The 13,853-nt window shown below is 42.3% G+C and overlaps 1 protein-coding gene across 4 annotated transcripts in view; it reads right to left on the bottom strand.

The window, feature by feature from the left end:
• The window catches only part of Ylpm1 (YLP motif containing 1), an 83,430-nt gene that overhangs the window by 34,199 nt on the left and 35,378 nt on the right, over nt 1-13,853 (bottom strand). For 3 of the 4 annotated variants that reach the window (XR_007595759.1, XM_050164564.1, XM_050164563.1), the window contains exons 5-6: nt 4,076-6,178; nt 1,299-1,416 (exon numbers count right to left, since the gene is read on the bottom strand). Coding sequence is in view for 3 of the 4 variants with exons in the window: in XM_050164564.1 (XP_050020521.1) it covers nt 1,299-1,416; nt 4,076-6,178 (2,221 nt within the window). In the remaining variant the exon portion in view is untranslated. The remainder of the gene's footprint in view (nt 1-1,298; nt 1,417-4,075; nt 6,179-13,853) is intronic. The other variant, XM_050164565.1, reaches the window with a different exon arrangement.

Raw genomic sequence — 13,853 nt, 5'->3', positions numbered from 1 at the left:
TCAGTGACAGCTCACTTGCCTACAGGGAGCAACACACTGGATTCAGTCCTCAGTATCATACTCTTCCCCCAGATCCCCACATGTTTAAATAAAAGACCTGGCAAGATGGGTACCTGCTGCCAAGCTAATAACCTGAGTTTGATCCCTGGGGATCCACATGGTAGAAGGGAAGAACTGACTCTAAAACGCTATCTTCTGATTTTCCATGGGCACTATGGTATGTCCCCCCACCCCCAAAACACACAAATGTAGTTCATCACCAAGTTAAAGGTAAAATCAAACAATGTAAGAAAAAAAATCCAAAAAAACAATAGGAGAACTTAATCACTCAACTTTTTTCTTTGAGACAGGCTTTTACACTATATAGTAGAGACTGGCCTGGAATTCACAGGTGTCCACCTGTCTCTGCCTCCCAAGTATCAGAATTAAAGGCTGTACCACCATAACTGGCTCACTCAACTCTTTCTTGCTACTGTTTGTTCAAGCTATAATGTTAAGTAAGAGACCTTCTCTCATCATCTAAATGGAAAAGGAGCACTATGACCTCAATCTAACCCTACCCAAGATGGGACACAGATCTGTTTGAAATTAACAGATTAGATGAGGTAGGGGTGGGTAAAATACTTGCTGTGCAAGCAAGCAGTAGGACCTGAGTTCAGATTCTAGACCATTCAAGTAAAAAGTAGGCATAGCAGTATGAGCATAAAATAACTACAGTCTGGGGAGTGAAAGCAGGTGGATTCTAAAGACTAGCTACCCAGACAATTTAGAAAAAAAATATATAAAATTGGGCAAGAAAGAGGAAGATAACTCAAACTGATCTCTGCTCTCCACATGTGCGCATACAGAGGAATTAGCCTCACAAGCGTAGATTTTCCTAATACTTGTGTGTGTGTGTGTGCGAGTATGTGTGTGTGTGTGTGTGTGTGTGTGTGTGTGTGTGTGTTAGGAAAATCCTACAGTCAAACTCAGCTTGGCAGAAAATACTATCGGGCCAGCAAATCATTATACTTGAAAACTGTTGAGGTTTGTTTGGGAAGAGTGCAGCACTGAGGAGAATACAGAGAACATGAAACTACATAGCTCAGGGGTGCTTGGTTTATCTACCAAAGCCTAGGGAAAGGAGCGATTCTTGTATATGTCTAACTACTTTGAAAGATGTTCAAATGCTTCCACTTTTTCAAAATTTATGTTTTTACAATGGAAATTTATGCTTATTGCAATTTTTAAAATCCAACATTATATAAACATATGCAGTAAAAAGCCATTTCATTTTCTGAGCACACACTTTCCCATACCGGATATATCCCAGGTCTTGATGTATTCTGTAGTCTTGAATCCTGGGGTGGTGGATGGTCAGCCATCTGTGGCTCAGACCCAAAGTCTTTCAACTTTTGAAGCTGTTCTTTCTGTTCTCTGTAAACAAATGAAATTGCCATTGTATTTAAAGCATGTTTACACCATCCCTCAACAACTATGACTAAACCAATTTTTTAAAAAAATACAAGAATGAAAAACAGCAAAAAACTGTATCCTAAAACTCTGTGCAGAGCCCATATTGCACCTGTGGCGGCAACATTTTTGTGCTCTTACACAACTAACCCATCAGTTCTCTGAGATCTATAATCATAAATTATCAATGATCTTCAAAGACAGACTCTACAACCTGCCTCCATAGTACATTACCTACCCACTGTGTTTCTCCTTTAACCAGTCCCAAGTTTTCTCCTGCTATTTTTTTTTCCAATTCTTCAAAAGTTACAAAACGGACTGTGAGTAAAATACAGTCTAGAAAGGCTTTTGGAGGAGGCCTATTTTGTTTGGAAGATGGGGTGTGAAACAGCCTCATGTACTCCAGGCTGGGTTCAAACTGGTCAGATAACTTTGAACTCATCAGTCTCTTGCCTCCACGTCCCAAGCACTGGGATTACCGGTAGGTACCACCACACTTGCCTCTCATTATGTACATCATCGTCATTTACAAAGGAAATATGTTGCATACAAGTTGAGTTTTTAAAGTTTTGATTAATATTAGACCTACATGCTCCCATGTCAACAACTAGCTATGTGGAGCCATGGCTGACCATGTTAGATGAAGCAGTTCATCAAAATCCTCACCAAATTCCAGCACTCTACTTGGTCTACTGCCATTCATTTTTGTTGCACATCTCTTAAATTGTTTTTTTACAATATTTATTTTTATTTTGTGTCTGAATGTTTTGCCTACATGTGGATGCAGTGTCCATGGAGGCCAGAAGAGGGCGCTGGATCCCCTTGGAACTGGAGCAACAGACAGTTGTTAGCTGCCACAAGGGGTGCCAGGAATCGAACCTTGCTCTTCTGGAAGGGAAGTCAGTACTCTTAACTACTAAGCCATCTCTTCAGTCCCACCTGCCTGACTTTTAAGAGCATTTTAGTTTACTATCTGCTTTACATGGTGAGAACACTTGCCAGTCTATATTCTTAGAAACAGTACTTCATATTCCTAATGATCAATTTCTACTCTTTATTTTAATCCCTAAAGTTCCTTTACTTTTCCTTTACAATCCCCACCTTCTACATTTACAATGTCTATTACAAGTTGTCCAGAATTTTTACAATCTCTCTTTATGTACAATATTGTTACTCAAATGGACACAAAGTGTATAAGGCTTGTTACTGGCTCATGTAAATATTGCTTATGGTATTCCTTGCTTTTATAAAGGCGTAATATAACTTATGTATTCTCAACTACAACCACTATTATCCATTACTCCATATAGTTAGATCAGGTTTTGTTGCCTAGGAGGAGGCGGAAAGGAAAAAGGATGAACGAGCAGCACCTTGCATCCGGCAATTCTATGCAAAGCAACAATGCATGGAAAAGTAATTTTAAGTATGGAAAGGAAAGAAATTGGAAGTTTAGTAACCAATCACCAATCAGTTTTTGTTCACCATAAAAGCATAGATTTTAGAGTCAGGGTCCAAATTCTAGGTCTGCATTTAATAGTCAAGGGAATTTTAGCAAGTCTTAGTGTTATTTGTGAAATGAGAATGATATTATTTTCTCTGCAAGTCTTTAGACAGATAAGATTAAGATGGGAGGATCAGCGCAGTGCCCAGCACAGAGTACATGTAAATTAAAAGTGCCCACAATTTAGAAGCAAGTAGCTAATGTTCTAGAGCAAGCCTTACATCATGCTCATGAGTAAAGACCACCTCAGACTCTTCCATGGATAAAGAAACCATCTGCCCCCTGGACACTGCCTTTCATTCTCACTAGTTAGGTTTTGCTGTCACATTTTTCTAGTACTAATGTAATGCTTCAGTTACAAATTCAATTAGCATAACCTGCAAATGTAGACCAAAATTGAAAGATGAAACAAGCACATTAGAATCTATCAAAACTTAACCATTTATTTTCTTGAAAACCTGTTTGGAAAAAAACCAAAACCAAAAATAACCTTACTATTATAACTATATGAGAAACATTATATAATACCCACAGAGCTGAATATAAGTTAAAAAAATCCAACTTCACAATGAAAATACAGGAAGAAATACCTGCTTCCAGGTAAAAGGAAAGATGACCATCGCTAAAACAAGTATCAGTAGTCAGACAAATCTGAAGACACTCCCAGGTAAAGCATTCTTAATACCAGCAGAGAAAACTAAAGTGCCTTCCACCATCGCATCAAAGACTAGAGACTATGAAGCCTATTAGATCCAATGCCAAAGAACAACCTGCCTACTGAAAACAACAACAGCTCAATATGCAAGCCTCATGAAACCCAGAGACCTGAAAGGTTGAGATTTAACACTTAAAACATGCACACTCAAGATATGCCAGCAACATCCACAAAGGCCAAGAACAGCAATCAATTTGCACATCCTAGAGCATAATGCATCGTTAACAGTTTCCAAATACCCATCCTAATCCCAAACAGCGATGAATAACCAGAAATACAAATTCAAAGTATGTGATGAGAAATAAGGTTTAAAAGAGTACCATTAAAAACACTTAATGAAAAGAAAAATAAAGACAGTATGAAAATCTGTTCGAACTAAAAGAAACGATCTTAAGGAGTGAACTTACCGAAGCATTTTCAATTCTTGTGCAGCTTTCAAAATGATTTCGTGCTGCCTCTGACTGAGAACCATTACCCCTCCAAGGCCTTGGTCAGAGTCTAAATTTGTATCAGACCCCATCATTTCAGAGGAATGATGTGAGGATGGCATATGTTCCGCCATGGGGGAATGTCTATCCACATCAGATGGGTACCATCTGTCTGACAACCGTTCTCTTTCCCAGTCCATTCTGTCAGGAACATAATCTCTCTTTTCCCGCCATGAATCTCCTCTTTCTGGATATTCTCGAATCCTCAACTCACCCCTATCACGGAAATCTCGGTCATACCCATGGTCTCGATTTCTTTCTTCTCTCCATCTATCATCCCGGTATCTATCCAAAGGTGGAAGAGGTGGGAGGGGTGGCAAAGGTGGAAGAGATGGAATATCTCGTTCATGAAACTGTGATTCTTGTTCGTCCAGCGGTCTCCCATAATCTCTGTCCCACTCATTATCCACATTTCTATCATACATATCCAAGGGTCTTCTAATCCGATCCACATCTCTGTCTAAGTCCCTGTCCATTTCCCTACCATAACCCTCATCCATGTCCTGATCTCTTTCCCAATCATCCCACCAACCTCGCCTGTCTCCATCATGAGCCCGAGACTGTGATGCTGAGAACCTGTCCTCTCTGCTGTATGGATCTAGTGTATCATCTTGATAGTCACGTTCGCACTCTCTCCAGTATTTCTCTCTATCCCAGTCATCAAGTCTTTCTCGCTCAAGTGGAGCATTTCTACCATCTAATGGAAATTCTTCATGTCCTCTCTCTTCTCCATGGTTCCATGGAGCCCTTGGAGGCTCATCTCGGTGATAAGAATACATTTTCTCCCCACCATCTCCCGGTTCTGGTCTGAATGGAACTCTATCATGACCAAAATCTGGCCTTCCTAGTCCCCTTTCTCGACTGCCTGGTCCCCGACTTGGTCCCCTCTCTCTGCTCCCAGCTCTTCGGGGCGGTACTCTCTCTCTACTTCCAGCCCTTCGAGGAGGTCCTCTCTCCTGACTGCCAGCCCTGAGAGGTGGCCCCCTTTCTCGGCTGCCATCTCTACTGTCCTGGCTGTCTTGTGGACCACCTGGCACTTTGTTCCGACTGCTTCCCGGCCTCACCAACACCCTGTCCCGACTGCCTTCTCCTCTGTTCATTTTCTCATGACTGTCTTCTCTTTTCCCCATCATCTTATCGTGGAAGTCTTCTTCTTTGACCAGTCCTGGGCCTTGACTAATTGTCTCGCAATGGCCTCTGTTTACTAGTCCTTTATCCTGTGTACCTTCCACTCTGTTTTGCCCAGGATCTCTGTAGGATGGGCTGCTGCCTTTATTGCCTTCTAATATATTTTCTCTGCTATCTGGCTGAGGCAGACCTTTTCCTTGGTTGTTTTCTGAGTGGGGCAAACCAAAACCCAAAGGTTTGAAACCATTATCTACAGTCAATGCTGCTGCTGTTCCTCCCACCACGTTCTCCAATTTGAAGGAAAAGGTAGCTGGAGTAGGTACAGGTTTACTTGCAAGGAATACAGGCCGGGTAACACCTTGGGCTTTGTCCATTCCAGTCTCCATAGTTTGAGAATTCTGGTTCCAATTAGAGGGCTCTGTGGGCCCTTCCGAGACTTGGCCTTTAGGTGGCTCTTGTTGAGAGTCGCTTAGATTCTCATTCGACTGAGCCGCCTTGGTGTCCTTGACATCTGCAGCAGTGGAAAATGCAGCTGATTGCATTTTAAAATTCTTCTGCAGGTTACTACTTGTGTCTGCTAATGGTTCTTTGTTTCCTGAAAGAGGCTCTGCTTGTGACTTAGGTTGCTGCTGATGCTGCTGTCCAACAGTTGCTTTGGGGCCTTTCCACTGTGGTCCACTCTGTCGAGGGCTTAGGGATGTACTGGGAGTTATATAAAATTGAGACGCTGGACCCCGGGGAATCGTTCCCCATTTGCTTTTAGTGCCCTCTGCTGGGTGACTTTCATATCTGGGTCTTGGCCCATCGGGGCGATTTCCTTCAAAACGAGGCCCTTTGGGTCTCGGTCCTTCACACCTTGACCCTAAATCCTCAAATCTTCGAGGACCATCAAATCTACAAGTAAAACAAAAGATATTACTCAAGACAGTAAAGCAGGAAAAGAAAATTCTCCATGTAAGATTACTGAAGGCACTCTTGCCTTAGACTTTGTTTATGAACAGTGACTCAGTCATTAGCAAACCCCATGTCACCTCACAGAAACCAGAAGGTTAAGGCAGCAGTGCCTGCAAGATTTTAGGTCTAGATTTAGAAAGCATGCCAGCATTATCTAAACCACTTCAACCAATCTGCAGCTAGTCATGATCTACTGAAACGTTAAAAAGCAATTAAAAGTGTTGCGCCTTATTACATGGAATAGTCCACTCCTTTTTAACAGAAAAAAAAAAAAACTCCATAACTATGAGTACTTTTAGGGTTAAATATTTTAACTAAAAACCAAGTATGGAACAATTAGTAGAAAAATATAATTATAAATACTGTTGGAACCAGAACTAAAATCTTGATTAACGAATGTCTCACATACACACATACCAGGCATATTTTAAAAGTGTTCTCTAAAGTTTTAGAAAGTCTTGTCAGAAATTTGATGGTTATGGACCACTCAATAATTAAAGAAATATTCCTTCCAACAGGCAGTATACAAAACATAAGAGATAATAAAATGTGGGGCTGGAGAGATGGCTCAAGTAGTAAGAGCACTGGCTGCTCTTTCAAAGGACCTGGGTTCAATTCTGAGCACCCACATGGCAGTTCACAACAGTAACTCCAGTTCCAGGGTATCTAACACCCTCATACAGACATGCTTGCAGGCAAAACCCCAACGTACATTAAATAAATAAATCTTTAAAAAAAAAAAAAGAAATAATATAATGTCATCAGGGCTCTCAGGATCTACAATCAAATTTAAAAAAATAGTAGGTGTAGATAAAGTGTCAACAAATAAAAAGACAACAGACTTCTAGAGAATGGTCAGCACTACCCAGGTGAGAGGACCCACCCTATAAATGGTTTATAGGGCAGAAATGTTTCACTTGAGACTTGAAAAGCAACTTTTGACAGAATGGCAAGGGTACCTCAGGCTAAGAAAGCAATATAAGAAGGAAAGGGGCAGAGAAGCACATACCATGTTTGCAAATGATTTAGTGTGGCTGAAGAGTTGGGGAGTTGGGAAAGGATGAGTAGAAATACAGCACGCAAAGGAATAAGGCAAAGAGGTAGGTGAGTGTCAGTCTCCACAAGACCCTTTTGTTGTCTTGTACAGCAGGCACTACTGATGAGATCCAATACTCACTTCCCCTTCTCCAACTCTAATCCAACCTTACTGTAATTTCAGTCTTACTGTAGACTTTCTTAACCTCTCTTGTAGCTAGAACTCACACCAAGCTCTAGCAAAAGAACTAAAAGTGACTGACACATCCTTCTGGGTGGCTCCTGTCTGTATTAGGCTTATCCTCCTCTTCACACTTCCTCTTTTTATGATGCTTCCCAACAACAATATGTATGTAAATAAGGGCAATGCACAAAGGGATGGTGAAGTAAACAATAACGAACCCAAGTTTCTAAGCCACTGTATAAATCTTGAAAGAGAATAAATTTCTAATCTGTTAAAGACTTTTGTCTTTGGATTTCTATAACACTGATTAATTCAACTGGTTAATACAGAGTTTAAAATAATTTTGCAACTGCTTTATAGTCACTAAATACAAACCGACGTATAAAAGATTCATTTCGTTTAAAAAAAAAAAAAGATGAAGAGGAAGAAAGTTTACAGAGTAATTGATCTTGTTTGTTTGTTTTGTTTGAGATAGGGCCTCATTATATAGACTCAGTTGGCCTAGAACTCATAATCAACAATTCAGATAAGGAAGGTGATACCAACAAACCTGCTAAGAAACTGTAAAAACAGAGGATCAAGTGAGTGATATAAAGTTAGAACTGACAGCATTTTGTAGCCAGCAGGAATTAAGTAAGTGTGAAAAGGGAAGCTAGAGAGATTTAGAGGAGCTAGAGAGATGGTTAGGGGGTTAGGAGTGCTTACTGCCCTTGCAGAGGGCCCAGGTTCAGTTCCCAGTACCCTCATGTTGGGTATCTGCAACTTCTCTTCTGCCCTCCAAGGGTTCCTACATACACATAGAACATATACATATGCATAAGTACATAAATATTAAGAAAAGAAAATAATTCCAACAACATATAATTGTCAAATTGACAAATAGGATTATATGAGATTACACAAAAGGAATCATCAGCAGCATGAACAACCTAGCAGGGGTTCATCCCATGGGGACTGTGAGTGAAGCCCAGTACGTACGTGTGTATACACACACACACACACATCCGCACGTTTAGGATGACAACAAAGTTTCTGATTTAGTTGACATTTTTTCCATGCTTTTTAAAATAAAGAGTTTTTGATTCACTATGTGGGAAACCAATGAAGACTAATAAAATTAATTTCAGCAAATATTTAGCTCCCAATCTCCGTCCCTTTGGGCTTTGCTAGTGTAAAAGTCTTAGTTTCAACAAGGGGAACTACTTCTACCGCAGGGAGCCAAAACTAAATCTATAAAATGGAAGCTGAATCAACAAAAATGGAGGGTACTGTATTGGCTGGAAGTAACCAATCCTGTTTGTTTGTTTAAGAAAGAGTCTTACCATGAAGCCCAAGCTGGCCTAGAAGCCATGATCCTCCTGCTTTGTGTAAATTCTGGGACTACAGGTGTATACCACTTGTACCACTACATTCAGCTAATCCTACCTCTTGGGAGGATGCTGGGCCACATGAGGTAAACAGTATAATCTGAACCATGAGAGATTCTTCAAGGACAGCTCTTAATACTTCTGTGCTCCAAGATTAAAGTCAATGGAAGGGCTGTAGAAATAACTCAATGGATAAAATGCTTGTGGTGCAAGAGTGAGGATTGGAGTTTAGAGCTCCAGTATCCACATAAAAACTGGATGGGGGAGATGGAGCAATGCTTCAGTGGTTTAACACTTGCCCTTGCAGAGAACCTGGGTTTAAGTCCCAGCACCCACATGGTAACTCACAATTACCTGTAACTCCAGTTCCTGGGGATCTCACATTTTCTTCTGACCTCTGCAGGTAACAAGCAAGCACATGGTCCACAAATATATGTAGGAAAACACTAATACACATAAAATATAAATAAACAAACAAGAGTGGATGTGGCAGTCTGTGCACAGGAGGCAGTCAGGAATCTCTGGGACAAACTGGCTAGCTAACTTAGCCAGATTACCAGCTCTGGGTTCACAAGAGATTCTGTTTCATAAATACAGATTATGATAGGAAGACACCAACATCAATCTCTCTATACACATCCAAACAGGTGTATCCACAAATATGTCACACACCATACAAAGGCACACCCACAAGATAAAACAGGCTGAGCAGTTACAGTTACGAGTGACAGCTGCTCTTTCAGAGGACCAGAGTTCAGTTCCCAGCATCCCTATCAGGTGACTCGTAGACACCCGTGATTCTAGTTCCAAGGAATCCTTTTCTGGCCTCCACAGGCACACACATACATATTAAAAAATAAAATAATATTAAAAAAGGACAGAGGTCTTGACCCTCTCTGTGTGAGTCAACAAAGAGCCAGGATCACCTGAGGTATCTGCAGAGAATAAAGTGGATATGGAATGGCAGCCAAGAGGAGCTAGGTATAAGAATCACCTATGACCACATGATCAGTTGTAGAAATAAGAATTCTAGGGGCTGGAGAGATGGCTTAGCAGTTAAGGCATGTACTACTCTTTCAGAGGACCCGAGTCTAGTTTGCAGAACACATGTCCACAGCTACCCAATGCCTATAACCTAAACTGCAGGATAACCTTTCATCTCATGTGCACATAGCCAAACACATAATCAAAAGATAAAACACATTATTAAAAACTCCAAGAGGAAAAAAAAACCTCTAAGAGTTATGAGTATTTCTTAGTTAAATGATAAGTATTGGAATATATATAAAGGTACTAACTGTGGGGGGCCAGCCATGATAATCTAAGTCTGGGCAGGTCACCCAAAGGAACTTCTTTACTTCCAACCATTATCATCTGGGACTCTGGCCTTCGATAAATTTAAATAAGAGGCCTGAGTTTCAGTAGTTTACCCTGAAGCAATACCTGGTAGCAGGAAAACACCACAAACTGAGATGACCCAACCCCACACAAGAGCAGACCATTCAAAAGAAATGCCTGACATTCCAACCACTGTAGATAGGACCACCTGCCAGTGCACCTCAGCAGGACACCCCTAGACAAATGTCAGCCAGTCAGGGGTCCTGAACCTCAGAGACACCTCACCCCCACCTTTACTATAAAAACCCAATTCTAATTGAGCTCGGGGCTCTCCCGGATATTCCAATACATTGGACATGCGGAGAGACCGAGTTTGCAAACTTGATTAAAATAAAGGCTCTTTGCTTTTACACAGGGGACTTGGTCTCCTTTGTTGGCTTTTGTGGCAACCCCAAGGATTTGGGCATAACACTAACCAGGCATGCTTTTGCCATTGCCCATATACACGGAGCAATACACAGACAAAGAGGACTGTTGACATCTGCAGAAAAAGACATAAAAAATAAAGAAGAAATTTTGAGCCTCCTCGAGGCCATACATTTGCCAAAGAAGGTAGCCATCATACATTGTCCAGAACACCAAAAAGCTAGAGATGCTGTGGCTAAAGGAAATCAGAAGGCAGACCTAACTGCTTAACAGGCGGCTCAGGGAGCAATGATCCTGGCAGTCAAAGAGCCTAAAGATTATCATGATATCAGTGAAACCAACTTTAGATACACCCCCGAGGACTATCAAGTTATGGGCAAATTAGGACTGGTAAAGAAAACCCCATACGGGGCAGTAGAGACAGAAGGAGGAAAACTAGTCCTTCCACAAAAAGAAGGGCACAAGTGTGTTACCAACTTACATTACCTGACCCACTTAGGGGCCAAGAAACTAAAAGATGTGGTTAGGTCCTCCGACTAGTATGTTACGGGACTCTCTGACTTGGCAGAAGAAGCAGTCAAAAGCTGCAAGGCCTGTGCTATGACTAATGCAGGACACTCCATATATACTCCTGGGAAGAGGCTCAGGAGCGACTGGCCTGGGGCCTACTGGGAAGTAGATTTTACAGAAATTAAGCCAGCCAGATATGGTAACAAGTACTTATCAGTTTTTATAGATACTTTTTCAGGCTGGGTAGAAGTTTTTCCTACCAGGACTGAGACAGCCAATGTGGTGGCTAAGAAGATCATAGAAGAAATCTTCCCGAGGTTTGGGATACCCAAGAATCGGTCTGATAATGGACCTGCCTTTGTTGTCCAGGTAAGTCAGGGACTGGCCACCTAACTGGGGATCAATTGGAAATTACATTGTGCTTACCGACCTCAGAGCTCAGGTCAGGTAGAAAGGATGAATAAAACCCTAAAAGAGACACCGACAAAATTGGCTCTAGAGACCAGAGGAAATGACTAGACAGCCCTCCTTCCCTTTGCCCTGTTCCAGGTTCGAAATACCCCAGGGCGACTTAAACTCACCCCTTATGAGATCCTATGTGGGGGGCTGCCACTGCTTACTGAGACAGGTGGGATACATAATCCTGATGCTGTTCTTCCTAGACCATTATCTGCCAGTCTGAAGGCCTTGAAGTAGTAAGGCGCCAGCTCTGGAAACAACTAAAAGAGGCATGCTAGCCTGGGGACCCACACGTGCCGCACCATTTCCAGTGGGAGAAGCTGTACTAGTTTGGCAACATGGAGTCGGGAACCTAGAACCTGGCTGGAAGGGACCCTACTTAGTGCTCCTGACAACTACCATGGCAGTGAAAGTGGAAGGCATCTCAGCCTGGATACACACCTCCTATGTGAGACGAGCTCCTGCACCGGCCAAAGATGAATGGAAACTGGAAAAAACTAGGGACCCTTTAAGCTGCATCTGTGTTGTGTACCTAAACCCAGTTCAGGTGAAGAACAATAGCTAGCCCCATGCCCCCCACGACTCAATCACTTGGCAGGTCCTAACAGGGGGAGGGGATGTCATATGGGAACTCACAAGGGAGGCTCCTCCAGGAACATGGTGGCCCACTCTCTACCCAGACTTATGTAAATTGACTATAGTGGTCCCCAAACCCTGGGACCTTGAAGGATACTTTGATACCTCTAGACCACCCACAGAGGCTTCCCCTCCAGGACAATGGGTTCTAGACCCATGGCGGGGATGTAGTAGTCCAGACAGAAGAGCCATGTTAAGCTTCCTATCCTTCTATGTTTGTCCTGGGCTCCATCGAGATCGGAGCCTGAACCCTACCTATGGGGGAGTTATCACTTCTATTGTAAAACCTGGGGATGTGAAACTACGGAGACACCTATTGGAAACCCTCCTCTTCCTGGGATTACATCTCAATTGGGGCCAACTATTCGCACTCAGATTTCTCCAAGTGGAAGGAGCTGAGCCAGGGAGCCTGCCAAGGCTGGTGCCACCCCCTGCAGATAAATTTTACTGAATCAGGGAAGAAGGCTACGGGTTGGATATCAGGATATTATTGGGGACTTAGGTTCTATAAAGAAAGGATAGATGACGGTATTATATTCAAGATCAGACAGAAGATTGAGAGTCTAACAAGGCGGCCCATAGGGCCCAATCAAGTACTGACTAAACAGGGTCCCCCAGCCCTAGACCCCCCAAGAACTCCGGAGGGATCCACTAATAAGACCACAACTCCCAGCCCCTCGCCTGGGGCAAACATGACTTCCCTGACCCTTCCATCCACGGGACAGAGATTACTTAACCTCATACGAGGGGCATTCTTTATGCTGAATCAAACGAACCCCAACATGAGAATCCTGCTGGCTTTGCTTAGCATCAGGACCTCCTTATTAGGAAGGAACTTTTAACACCACCACCAGTCAGGAGGCTTATGTTTGGGGGACTAATCATAGGCTGACTCTTACTGAGGTTACAGGTGTAGGGGCATGTCTGGGAAATTCACTGGCTGCCTACAAACGTTTATGTAATGAGACTCTTAAGAGCCCTAAGACTCCTGACACCAGGTACTTGGTTCCCGGTTTAGGTAAATGGTGGGCTTGTAGTCAGGCCTGATACCTTGCATGTTGACATCGATTTTTAATAACATCAAAGATTACCGTGTGCTTGTACAATTGGTACCTAGGGTCTTTTATCATCCAGCTAACATGCTTGAAGATGAGTTTGACAAGCATCCAACTTGCTTTCGACGAGAACCTATTTCTCTGACACTAGCAGTAATCCTGGGCCTTGGGGTAGCTGCTGGTGTTGGGACAGGTACCACTGCCCTAATACAGGTCCCTCAGTACTTCAATGAATTAAGAATAGCCATGGATGAAGATTTGAGGGCTCTAGAGCAATCTATTTTCAAACTTGAAGAGTCATTGACTTCCCTTTCAGAAGTGATCATACAGAATAGAAGGGTATTAGATTTGTTATTCTTAAAAGACAGAGGATTACGCGCTGCTCTCAGAGAAGAATGTTGTTTCTATGTGGACCATTCAGGAGTAATTAAAGACTCCATGAGTAAATTTAGGGAAAGGTCAGACAAAAGACAAAGAGAAGCACTTCAGGGATGGTTTGAGAGCTGGTTTAAATCTCCTTGGATGACTACTCTGATGTCTTCCCTTATGGACCACTCCTAATTTTGCTTCTGCTACTGATTATAGGTCCATGTATATTAAATAAA

This window comes from Alexandromys fortis, unplaced genomic scaffold (assembly GCF_014885135.2).
Source record: "Alexandromys fortis isolate MF-2015 unplaced genomic scaffold, M_Fortis_MF-2015_v1.1 scaffold_159, whole genome shotgun sequence".
Lineage (NCBI taxonomy): Eukaryota > Metazoa > Chordata > Mammalia > Rodentia > Cricetidae > Alexandromys > Alexandromys fortis.
The sequence above is the reverse complement of the archived record's forward strand: the minus strand, read 5'-3'. Positions and strand labels throughout refer to the sequence as shown.